At 45.6% G+C, this 13337-nt stretch overlaps 1 protein-coding gene across 7 annotated transcripts in view; it reads left to right on the forward strand.

Moving 5' to 3' along the window:
- MYO1B (myosin IB) overlaps nt 1–13337 on the forward strand; it is a 172870-nt gene that overhangs the window by 37923 nt on the left and 121610 nt on the right. For 6 of the 7 annotated variants that reach the window (XM_055344996.1, XM_055344997.1, XM_055345000.1 and 3 more), the window contains one exon: nt 13046–13161. The exons of the other annotated variant lie outside the window; for it this stretch is intronic. In XM_055344996.1, the coding sequence (XP_055200971.1) occupies nt 13046–13161 (116 nt within the window). The remainder of the gene's footprint in view (nt 1–13045; nt 13162–13337) is intronic. 7 annotated transcript variants of the gene reach the window in all.

Raw genomic sequence — 13337 nt, forward strand, 5'->3', positions numbered from 1 at the left:
GGTGTCATCTTTGGATGGCAATTTAGTGGTTACTGGTCCTGGCTCTGCCACTTACTGTCTGTGAGACCTAAGGCAAGTGCTCTAACTCCTTAGACACCAATTATTAATAAAATGATAAATGGTAACAACCAACATTTATTAAGCCTGATTGGTACTGTGTGCTATTCTAAGCTTTACATATATTTGTTCATTTAATTTTTACTAAAGTCCTACGCATTGTAGGTTTTTAAATTATCTTCATTTTACTATAAGGATGAGGCTCAGAAAGACTAAGTAAGTTGTCCAGGGTCACAGGGCAAGTACGTGATAAAGCTGGGATTCACACCCAGGGAGCCCGGCTCCAGAGTTCATGCTCTTAATACTAGTCCTGTTGACTGTACACGGTTGCTATGAGCACTCAGTGATAGCACTGACATGCAAGTATTCACCGTCTGCAGCGTGCTCTTCCAAATAATTAAGTGTGCTATTGAGGAATTACAGCTTTGGAACCAGGCAGCCTCAGCAATCCGCACACATAATTGAAATGATAATCAGCATTCCTGCCACATGTTGAGTTAGCAGTCAACAGTGCAGTGCCATGAACTAGGGTGACTAGTGTGTGTGTGGGGTGTTCAGTTCTAAAGGCTTAGGCGCTCACTAGTCAAAGAAAAGCAATCGTGAGTGTTGGGATGATGTTTCCCCCTCTGGAAGGTGGGAGAAGATCTTGGGAGGAGATTGTTTTTCATCATGTTCAGTGGATGGAGGAGATGGACAGCTGTATGTAGTCTTTCACCTTTATGAGCACGGAGTAGAGGAGAAGCTAATCAGCACAGGGGACATGTGGCCGGTCATGTGACCAATTCAGCCCCTCCCTGCCCCCCCATCTATTTCTGCTGTTATATCTATAGCACAGATCTGTATTAATGGCGATCCTAATTTCTGCATCACGTGACCAATTCAGCCCCTCCCTGCCCCCCCCCCCAATCTATCTCTGCTGTTATATCTATAGCACAGATCTGTATTAATGGCGATCCTAATTTCTGCAGAGAGGCTATTTCGATTCCATGTTTTGGGGGTGGGGGATGGAGGCTGAAATGCAATGTGACACATTGGAAAAGGCACAGGCCTTTGGCACATAGGCCTAAGGTTGGCCACTCACAACCACTGCTACCATTATGAGTAGTTGAGAGTCAGTTTTCTCATCCACACAATGGGTTTCATGATGCTTATCTTGTTGAGTCATGATGGAGGTTAAGGGGCCTCTTACTCTTAGCTTGGTACCTGCCTGGCACATAGTAGGTGTGGAGTACCTGGCAGGTGCTATGACCATCTGAAAAACTTGGTAACCCAAAATGACTTTTCTTCAAGGTTTTGGGCCCTGGGATTTCCTTGTAATTACCATTTTTCTCTCTGTCCTCCCCAATCCCCAACTCTTTCTTTTCCTCCCTGCCTCCTACTCTCTTCCCCCTCCTTTTCCCTACCTCCCTTCCTCTTTGCTATTCATCAAACAGATTTCTTTTTTGTTGGATTTACCACCCCAATTAGCCATAAATACTATTTTCAGCTAGTAGTACACCTATAACACAGGCCCACTCTGTACCTTAGTTAAGAGAGGTTTATTAGGTCCGGAGAACAATGCATATTTGGAAATACTCGTCTCATTATAGTTTATCTCAACAAAGATAATATAGTATTATGTTACAGTGCTCTAAAATAAAGGCCCCCGAGGTGATATTTTTAGCCAGTATTTTAGCGTGGCATAGGACTCATATATAGTTCTTTAATTTATAGTCTGAAATGACTGGCAGCACAGGAATAAAGGATTATAATATGATGGTAGTTTAGTCAGGCCTTGGACCATGTCTGACCAGCTTGCTGGCCTCCCTTGGTAGCCATGGTTTCTGTGACTCCTGGCCTATGTGGGCTCCCGATCTAAGGTCAATGACTTATGGCACAGCAGAGATATGAACAGGGCTCATTTCTTCCCTCACACTTTGAATCGAGAAATATGGAAAAAATAAAATATCCATGAAAGCAGATGCTGGTAGTCATGACGTTGTAAGGCCAGGATGGGCCATGTTGCAAGGCAGAAACTATGAATTAGCATCTTTGACGTAGAACGGCTATGGAGTAGAAAGTGAGAAAACCAGTTAGTAGGAGGCTCAGAAGAAGCAGAAACGTGAGCAGGGGATGGGCACATTGGTAGTGGCACTGGACAGGAAGCCTTCCCCAACTTGTGTTGGCCTTGGTGTAATGCCACCTTGCACCCATGCTCACTCTTGGGTCCCAGCTTTTCTCGTAGCTTGGTGATAGGTTTTGCTGAGGGGTTCTTGAGCGGTTAGTACAGTAAAACTCAGTACTTGATGTAACTTCACAGCATCTCTGTGGTGAGCAGCTGAAAGAGTCTGACCAAATCTCTGTTCTATAGTCATAGACTTTGGTGTAGAGTTTGGCATGAAACTATCTCCACCTCTAATGGTGAAACCTTGGGCAAGTTTTTAAGACTTTTGAATGCCTTCAGTTTCTTCCTCTGTGAAAATAGGCTATTATTAGTATGAGTTATATATATCTTCCACGTGTTTCACAAATACGTTCTTAGACTGGGTATGCGAGGTACGAGGTACACACACGAATGAGGCTGTGTTGGCCAGAAGACCCAGATAGTAGGTGGGCTACACTGGTTATTGACCTTACATTTATAATTTTTTCACTCAGGCGGTTTTTCGCAATTTTGAACTGTATCTTAAAAAAAAAAAAAACAACAAAAACAAAACAAAAAAAAAACAAACAAAAAAAAACGAAGTGTTTGCTAGACCAAACCGTGATTTTAAGAAAACAAGTAAGACAAACGTCCTCTTTGAGGGAATCTGGGAAATCTTACAAATGTCTAAAAGCACTGTGGCACATAAGGTCTTGATGTCTTGTGATCCAATTCCCAGGATCTGAGACCCAAGAAGAGGGTAAATTCCTCCTCACAAAGTGAATAGCGTGTTGTCATTTCTGAAGAAATGACAAGACAACAGCTTGTCTTGTATTATAACTTTCTCAGGATCCTGGGCTTTTAATATTAGTTTTGTTAAGATGTGCCTCATGTGCTCATCTGAGAACTCTTCAAGTCCCTGTATACAAAGACCATTCTGTAAGACTTGGGCACTGCAGGACTCCTTTATGAGTTTTGCTGACGTATTAGTGAGGTCTAGGCTTTCGAGTCCTGACTTGGCCGTTTACAAGGACCAGCTGGTGCCAGCAGGGCCAAGCTGTGGGTTTCTATTATCACGAGAGGTCGTATTATGGGCCACTCGCCGTGTGCCAGGTGCCGTGTTTCGTGCTTTAACGCAGAATCTCACTGAATCCTCAGAATGAGACCAGGAAGGAAACTGTGTCCTCCTCCTTGGCCTGATGAGCAAACAGGGGTTTGGAGAGGTTAAGTGTATTACCCAGGGTCACTCAAAACTGAAAAACTTAGCCAGATAACTTGGAACCAAGGTTTACACAGTATTTCAAATGCATTAGAAGCATGAAATTCTGGATGACATAGAATCTGAGTGAAGAGCTCCAGAGCACTTAAATCAGCCTGTCTCAGCATCTAACCGCTTCACCCCACACATGGACTTTTTTTTTTTCCTTAAAGTTTTATTTATTAGAGAGAGTGAGCATGAGTGAGCATGTGAGTGTGTGCACGGGGGCAGAGGAGAACCCCTGGCCCACTCCCCACTCTGTGGGGCCTCACGCGGGGCTCCATCTCACGACCCTGAGATCGTGACCTGAGGTAGAACAAAGAGTCAGACACTTAACTGAGCCACCATGTGTCCCTGTTTTTTTTTTAAATATTTTATTTATTTATTCATGAGAGAGAGAGAGAGAGAGAGAGGGGCAGAGACACAGGCAGAGGGAGAAGCAGGCTCCATGCGGGGAGCCTGATGCGGGACTCGATCCAGAGTCTCCAGGATCACACCCTGGGCTGCAGGTGGTGCTAAACTGCTGAGCCACCCGAGCTGCCCATGTCCCTGTTTTTAAAGATTATTTATCTATTAGACGGTGGGGGTTGGGGGGAGTACACACGCCGACTCTGCTGAACTGCTCTCAGGCTGGATGGCCTCTGTCTCCTCACCCCGACATTTGAGGCTCCTTGCAGCTGATCCTGACTTGTTTTGTGGGCTCTTACAGGAGGTCTTCCCTCTAGGCAAAGCGTCTCATTCCTGTCTTTGAAATAGAGGTGGGCGGGCCTTTGTGCCCCATCTTCCTTTGTAGGACCATATCTCATTGTCTCTGTGGACCTCGTGCTGTTCCTCTGTCCCTGCGTCATGGACACTTGGGCAGCTTCCGCCCTTCGCTGTGGGGAATGATGCTGCGCTGAACCTGGGCGTGCCCATAACCGTTCTGAGTCTCGGCCATTCGTACTTAAAACGTTGTCGGGGGAGACGCCGGGGTGGCTCGGTCTGTTCAGCATCTCTGCCTCTGGCTTGGGTCATGATCCAGGGTCCTGGGATCAAGCCCTGCATTGGGTCCCCTGCGCAGCGGGGAGCCTGCTACTTACTCCTCTTCCTCTGCTGCTCCCCCTGCGTGTGCTCTCTCTCTCTCTCTCTCTCTCTGACAAATAAATAAATAAAATCTTGAGGGGAAGGGAGAAGAAATGGGTAGGAAATATCAGAAAGGGAGACAGAACATGAAGACTCCTAACTCTGGGAAACGAACTAGGGGGGGCTGGAGGGGGAGGAGGGCGGGCGGTGGGGGTGAATGGGTGGCGGGCACTGAGGGGGACACTTGACGGGATGAGCACTGGGTGTTATTCTGTATGCTGGCAAATTGAACACCAATAAAAAATAAATTTATTATTAAAAAAATAAAATAAAATCTTGAAAAAAATGTTTTTTGAAGGATCCAAGTGTCTTAGTCAAAACTAAAACAAAAGAGGAGTGCAGTGCAGCGATGCCCAGCGCCCGAGTTGTCTCGTGCCCTCTCCGGGAGCGCCTTATTCTGTGGCCACGCCCGCCTCCTGGCCGCCAGCTCCTCCGACTTCCCGGTGTCGGTGTCGCCTTCCCGGTGTCGCCGGCCGTGCCCTCCTGGAGGCCCAGAGCCCGCCCACCCAGGCACTGAGAGCACTAACCACTCATCTAACCGGGAATCCCTTGAACCTGACTTCACCTGTTGGTGGCTGCTGGCTCCGCGGTCGTGCGTTGTGGGTCGTCGCGCCCCCCAGCCCGGGCCGCTGGCAGCACAGGCGCCAGGGCCCACCGCGGGGCCCCGATGGCCCAACCAAGGCACCTGGTACTGCGACGCTTGCTTCCTCCGTGGCCGGGCATGAGGTTGTCACGGCCAGGTTTCCCCTGGGCCCGAGCCGCCCTTGTGGGGGCTGCTGTCACGGCGGGTGGAAGGGGCCTGGAGCAACGCCCCCGGGAGCTCGGGGTTTGGACGCATCCTCCGCATTCCCTGGTCCTTCCTTGGGGCTGTTTTAGGCTCCACGGTCCGCTTCGGTAAGACGCTCCATTAAACCTCGCCCTCGCCTTGGCGCTCTCCTGGCAGGTTCTGTGACGCCGAAGGATGATTATTACACAGCACGACGGAGGCACACGCTTTGTGCGCTGGGACAAACACTCTCTCCATTGCCGCGAACAGTGTCCCCTGTAACGAGATCGTTTCCTCCTCTGCCTGTTGTGTCTATCCCTGGTGGCATCAGGGTCTCAGCACTCCCGTCCAGGGAGGCTCGTGCCCACGCGGGGGCCCTCCAGCGTACGGAGGTGACGGTGCCCTGGGGAGGCATCGGGCGACACGGGTTTCTATGATCAGGCATTCTGCTTGGCCACTGTCCCCTGAGCTTCGCAAGCCTAACAAATAGCATGGATTGTGTGCTCTGATGCAAAGACAGTGGACCCTTGGCTCCTCGTCTTGTCTTGGCTCCTCCTCCTGTAATGTGGCTGCACCGCGTACCTTCACTGTGCTCCATGCTACCGACATTAAGACGGAGAAGTCACGTCCATCTCATGGAGATCGAGGAGAAGCTTAGTAAAAAGGTGTTTCAGTGCACCATATGTTATGCCAGCACTTTTCTCTCTCTCTCTTTTTTTTTTTTAGATTTTATTGAGAATAAAAAAGTGCGAGAGTGAGCACAGATTGGGGGGAGGGGCAGAGGGAGAGGGAGAAGGAGAAGCAGCCTCCCCCTAACCTCCACCAAGCAGGGAGCCCGACTCTGGGCTGGGTCCCAGCACCCTGAGATTACAACCTGAGCTGAACATAGACTGTGAACTGACTGGGCCGCCCAGGAGCCCCTGTGCCAGCAATTTAATAGGTTTGGGGATGAGTTTTCAAGGAACTGTGGAGATGGTAAATAACTGAAATTCATTCTGAAGAAAATAAAGAAGCTGGTAGGTAGGCAGATGGGGTGCCTCGTTAGAGCCCCAGCAAAGCAGAGACTTTAAAAATATGTTTTGGAAGAAATTTCATACTGAAAAGAATCATCAGAGTCGCCCTGATGGTGAGAACGAGTCATTGTAGGATTTCCATATGTGCATGTTATGTTTAGGTACGATTTTATTTTCAATTTCATATGGCGAATTGAAATGTAAACTCTTAGAATTTAGGGCTTCTAAGGATCTTAATGTTGCCCCGGGAAGAACACTGATATGAAAGATGTAAAACTGTCCTGACTTTCCTGTGTGTGTTCGCAATGCTCCATTCATGTAGCATCGCGGAGGAACGTGTGTACGGTTCCACATAATTGAGACTCGAAAAACATCCACACTGTGCTTCGTTATTTAACTTGGAAAAAGTTACTTTGGTTAGACGTCTTTCTAAAACGTATTGTGTAAAGCTTTGTCGTCAAAACCAGAATACTGCCCTCGTTTCAGCCTTCAATCAGTCGTCCTGCTGTGTCCTAACACGGTGCAACGTGAAAAAGCACCTGGCGCCAGTTGGGCTGGGCCTAACCAGCTCTTCATTTTTAGGCTTTCAAAATTATTTTGATATTTTGATATTTTGATCAAATTATTTTGATATTTTTCCTACTCCTTTTCTTTCTTTCTTTGCTTCTCTTTCCCTCTCTTTTCCTTTTAACATTTGTGGCCATCTTTTCTTCCTTTAGGGTAGGAGGACTTCTTAACCTGGTGTATCAAATGTATGTGAACTTTTACATGCTTCTTATATGTGTGTTTTTTCTGGGGAGAAGTTTCATAGCTTTCACTGGCAGTTCGAAGGGATCTACAACGAAAAAAAAGGTTAGGAAGTGCTCTGTAGCAGTTTTCTTTAAACTACAAGTTTGAACTTACTAATTAATGGGTGATGGAAGCCACTTCATGGGTTAGGACCAGCAGTTTTAAAAAAGTTTGTAACGAATAGAATTGAACAAATCCCATCAGTCTATCACACATGGTAAGAGTATTTAGGGTTTTGTGAAAGTCTTGTTTTCATATATATGTGTGTATGTGTATGTAAAAATACTTCATTGTGATGAAAATTTCTTACAGTGAGTCAAACATTTGAATTACACGGCTGCAGGAGGGCCCCAATTTAGACACGTTGCTGCTGTTTCTCTGTATGTGCTGAGATGAGATACATACCATGTGCCAAGTTTATTAGAGATGTGGCTAAAGTGAAAGTAAGCAAGCCTAGGAGGATTTTCTCTCGTTTTTGAAATGTTTACAGAATTAATTACAGAGGCATATTTAAAGAGGAGAGTCAGAAGACAGGTCAACAGTGACACCGTTATGGTTATTGCCATCAAGAATGAAACACGGTTTTGTGGGTCTTGAAGGTGAAGACCACAAGCGGTGGTTTTCACCTCTGGTTACACATGACTTTATCTGGGGAGACTTAAAAAAAAAAGTTTTTTTTTTTTCAAGATTTTATTTCTCTATTTGAAAGAGAGAGATAGCAAGAGAAAGCCCAAGCTGGGGCCGGGTCGGGGGCACGGGCCAGAGAGAGAAGCAGACTTCCCCCCTGAGCAGGGAGCCCGACCCAGGGCTCCATCCCAGGACCCCAGGATCATGACCTGAGCTGAAGGGGACTGAGCCACAACTGGGGAGACTTTAAAAGATGCGAACGCCTGGTCTTTGGGTGGTATGTATCAGGGGATTTTCTTCTCGTTTCTGAACTGCTGGAGGCACCTCCTCCAGGAAAGACTTCAGTCTTCACTGTGATCACAATAGGAACACTCAAGTATTACTTGGTTATTCACAAGGCATCTGCTCTGGAATGCTACAGATATCTGAAATATGAAGACGGGGATTGTTTTGACTTAGGAATGTTTGTACATTCTTGATTTAATGTCTGCCCTTGAGAAGTGAAAGATAAAGTTGCTAATCAAATGTGCCATTTGCAAAAAGGTAGAGCTTGTCCTCTTTCTCTTCTCTTTTTTTCCTCCCTGTTCCCTCCCCCTTGCTCCACTTCCCTCTCCCCATACCTTCCCCTCCTCACCCCTCCACATCCTTTTCCCCTCCTGGTCCCACAGGGCAGTGGGACTAAAGGGGGCTTTTCCCGTGTCATCGCCTGAGTACTTGGGGGTGCCCAGGGGTGGGAGCATGGAGGTGGTGAGCCAGGAAGTGGCCGAGGTGGTTAGGAGGCTGGTTACACCGAGTACATTAAGTACATCATCGAGCAAATACATACAGACCTACGAGGGTGATGAGAGCCAGGCCTGTCCCTGTTGGAGAAGGTAGATAGAACCTCATTGGTAGAGAGTCTTGGCCATCATGTGGAAGGAGTCCCTTTCAGTGTAATTAGCTTAATGGGAAAAACATCCTCTGGATTCTAGTAGACATTCCTCTGAGTTCTTTGGGGTACAGCGACAAGGTTGGATTGTGAGTCCCGTCACCTAAGTGGCCTGCTGGGAAATGAACTAAGCCTCCGGAGGCCTTTCTGTGGGCGCTGCTGGTCCTGGCACCGTCTGAGCTCCAGAGTGCTCGACACAGGACACATCTACTTCTTATTTCCAGTCAAGTAAGTGAATGGAACTCTTTGGTGGGGGGTTAGGGGGGGTGGGCGGCAAGGGATGAATCCTGTTTGTTGTTCCCTTTTGTAAAATTTTTATAAGCTTTTTTTTTAAATTTTTATTATTATTTTTTTCAACTGGGCATATTCAGAATAAAAAGGACACACAGCCCTTTCATGTACATTCCGGACTTTAAGCAACTCTGTGTCTTATCTCCAACCCCTTAACGGCAGTGGCTACTTCGTGGGTTCGTTTATAGCATGGCGCGATAAGAAGATACCCAACTATAAGTAATATACAGTTGCTTGTGAAGAAAATAATAATAATGATGATGATGTATATCATGTGTAAGTGCAAATGTTTACTGATGTAAACATGGACTGTCTGGTCAGTATTGTCCTGGATCCCCCGGAAGGAGGTGTAATCTGGTGCTGCAGTTACCTGAACGTAGAATGGGTAGTGGCCTACCGAGTAGAACTGTAAACTCCACCCAGCCAGTCAGCGGCTGGCGGGAATTCTCTCGAGCCTGAGAGAGGAGGATTATGACTGAACCTTTGAGTCACTCGGTTGACACAATGTGGAAATATTTAAATCTTTGACTATTAGTGCACATTGACCGTTCAGGGAAGAAACTCAGAAAGGTCAGGTGTCACGGTAGAGGGCAAACCTAGTTAGGAATTCAAGACCAGAGGGTTCGTATCTGAAACATAAACATAAAGAAACATGGGGAGATAGCACAGTTTCTTTTACTGTTTCCTTGTTAGATTCGTAAAGCTCGTGCTCGGCCCCTCTTCTGACTCATTGAGCTATGTTGCGGTGCCAGTAATTGTTGCTGGGTGACTTACCAGCTCCCCAAGTGAGTGGCCTGAAACAACAAGCATTTATTTGTGCACAGTTCTTCGGGATAGCAATTTATGCTGACTCTGGCTTGCCGTGCCTTCTGCTGGTCCCATCTGGGATCATGCTGCCTCTGACTTGAGGCATCTGGTGGCCTGCCCGGGGCTGGATGGCTTAGAATGGCTTCGCTTGTACGTCTGACAGTTGTCAGGCCGTGCCCCTCGGACATCGCAGCCGTCCACGTGGTGCGACCTCATTCATGTCATGGCTTCCAGCCACAGCCATCAAAAAGGGGCTCATCCTCCACGGGTACTTTTCAAGCCTCTGCTTATGTCGCATCTTATAATGTCTCATTGGACATTTGACGATCAGGTTACATGGACAAGGCCAAATTGAAGGATTGGAGGAATAAAATATTCTTGCAAAGCCACATTTCAAAGGGGCCTGCCTACAGGAGTGGAAGGAATTGTCCTAGCCATCTTTGCAAACAGTATCCCACGGTAGGAACCTGAGGGGGAAGGATAGAGCTTAAAGATTTGTTTAGTGGCAACACGTGGCAGGTAGGTCTAACAAAATATTAGACACTATATACAGTTTACTTGCTATTATATTTCAACCGAAGGATAATGATACGAGAGTCACTTTCTTAGTGATGAATGGGCCATGGGCATGTCAGTCATTCGGTTAACAAATATTTATGGGGCATCATTAATGGGCCATGCCTTTTTGAGGTGATAGGGAAAGAGCTGGGGAAAAGAAGCACACATAATTCCGTGTGTGATGAAAGTCACAAGTCACAAAGAGAAATTTGTAATCCGGTAGTGTGGCTTTTGATTTTGAGTTTGAGGCAGCAGAGTTGTTCACTATTTAAGAATGCTACCGAGGCAGATTTTTATCAAGAATTTAGCCACCGTGAAGTTTGGTGTTAAAGAACAACTTGATCATTGGTTTGTCTGCCAACAGCAAATATCTGTTTCAATCATTGTGTTCTAGAAACTACCTAAAAAAAAAGGAGAGTCATGTATTTTTCTATGGAAGAAGGCCACTCTTTTAATCAACAGATATTAAAAGAATAACCAGTCATTACATTTTCGTATCTACCAGTGTAGCTAATAATTCTTTTTTTTTCCTCTAAAGATTGTATTTATTTATTCATGATAGACACAGAGAGAGAGGCAGAGACATAGGCAGAGGGAGAAGCAGGCTCCCTGCAGGGAGCCTGATGTGGGACTCGATCCCGGGACCCCTGGGCCGAGGGCAGACGTTAAACCGCTGAGCCCCCCAATAATTCTAGTATATTAGTTAGAAGCGATTGAGACACTCACCCAGTCTCCAGCATCTCCCATCTACTCGCTAGGTAGGTTGGAGTGTGAAGAAACCTGCTTGAAAATGGGAAAAGTTAGAAAACGTGGGAGTCCTCTCCTGTCAGGCCAGATTAATCGTTCTTAGTGATAGAATGTCAGAAATAAATGTAGAAAACTGCATGGGAACAGTTTTCTTTCACCACAGTGGTCTTGTCTGTGCTTGAGAGGATAAAAAAAGTATGTGTAGAAATGACCTGTTTAGTTTTCTGGGTTGGGGGAGAAGTCTTTAGTAATTCAAATAATTGTGATCTATGACAGAAAGAAATCAGAACATTCATACTGTTCTGTGTTTTCCGTTCAATTTATGCAAAGAGCTGACGATCTTGAATCCAGTGGTGGTAATACCGGAAAAATCTGTTGCTCTAAAAATGCCACCTTCTGTTACATGACATTGGAAAGATGGGGGAAGTTAGAGCCGACTTTCCCCTTTTTTCTTTTACCTTTTTTCTTAAAATAATTTTTATTACTTACATATTTTTGTTAGTGTCTTCATCCCCCACCTCCCCACCCGCCCCCAGGCCCGTGATGTTGAAACTGAAAGGAAAAATGAAGCCCGTAAAATGAGTTCCAGTTCCGTGACTCTTACTTGTGGCTTTGTGCTGGTCTCTGTACAGAATGAACTGAACCAAACTACTCCTGCTGCCGGGAATCCAGATCAAAATGGAAGGGATGATTAATAATAGTGCAGTGTGTAGTGTGAGAGGGATAAGGTCTCCTAAAATACAGTATTGATTCCCTCCAAAATACATTTAAATTCCACATTAAATTTAAATTTGACATTAAATGTACTCTCCTTTAAAAAGTACATTTAGGGGATCCCTGGGTGGCTCAGCGGTTTGGCGCCTGCCTTTGGCCCCGGGGCGCGATCCTGGAGTCCTGGGATCGAGTTCCACATCAGGCTCCCTGCATGGAGCCTGCTTCTCCCTCCTCCTGTGTCTCTGCCCTGTCTGTGCTCTCTCTCTCTATGTCTATCATAAATAAATAAACAAATCTAAAAAAAATAAATAAAAAGTATATTTAAATTCTGATGTTGCAGTGTGTGAGCTAGGCTTTCGAAGTCTGTTGTTTGAATGCCCAGGGGTAACCGTGGCCCCGATGCGGGCTGCACGCCATCTGAGCCCGTAGGACAGGTGGATGGGCTTGTGCAAGAGCAGCCCGAGAGTGAGGCCCTAGTTGATAGGTATGGCTGTGGTTCAGGAGGAGGGAAGTCCTGAGTTACAGTGGAGGATAAAGAGGAGAGGAGGAGACACCAGTTTTAACTGGAATAAGGGACAGCATAGCTGTTGCTCAAAATTAGCTGTGGTTGGTGACAAATATTTTGGCAAGCATGACAGGACTGTGGGGGACTCTTATTCGGGATCACACGTTAATCTAGAGATTTATTTTTTTATTTTTATTTTTTTTAAGATAAGAATTTTAAGGAACTTAACAATTTATTCACATTGTCATAATTAACACAAATGGATTGATGCCATATAGAGGTCACATATCCAAGTCCTACAACTGAGTATTGGAGTTTTGTTTTGTTTTGTTTTTTTATAAATTTATTTTCTATTGGTGTTCAATTTGCCAACATATAGAATAGCACGCAGTGCTCATCCCATCAAGTGCCCCCCTCAGTGCCCGTCACCCAGTCACCCCCCCCACCTCCCCTTCCACCCCCCCTAGTTTGTTTCCCAGAGTTAGGAGTTAGAGATTTATTTTGAAAGGTATTTTCAATGTATATATCTGTGCCTTCCATTTATCAGCAAAATGAAGAAACCTTCTTTGACCGTCTGTCTTCAGAGCTCTTAAGTGTCCCTGAAAAGTAGGAATGGTCAAGCCGGAGAACCAGTTTTGTTTCTAAAAGGATGAAACTGAGAGACCCTGAGATTTAAGCTGTTAAAATACATCCTGTGTGATAATGAGGATCTTTTTTTTTTTTTTGTTCTTTCTTTTGCAGACGTACATTGGAAGTGTGGTCATATCCGTTAACCCATACCGGTCGTTGCCCATTTATTCACCAGAGAAAGTAGAAGATTACAGGAATAGAAATTTTTATGAACTGAGCCCTCACATGTAAGTGTGGTATTAGAGCAGTAAGTTTCTCTTTCACTGCAGAGACGTGTAGTTGACAGATGTGTCCAGCTGTTTCCTTTGAGTCTCGGGAAAATGTTTTCGTCATTTTTTAAAATTAGACGAAGGAATGTGAAAGTTAATTGTTGTGCCTTCTTTTAAATTTCCAAAAAGCAGGG

This window comes from Nyctereutes procyonoides, unplaced genomic scaffold (genome assembly GCF_905146905.1).
Source record: "Nyctereutes procyonoides isolate TBG_1078 unplaced genomic scaffold, NYPRO_anot_genome, whole genome shotgun sequence".
Taxonomy (NCBI): domain Eukaryota; kingdom Metazoa; phylum Chordata; class Mammalia; order Carnivora; family Canidae; genus Nyctereutes; species Nyctereutes procyonoides.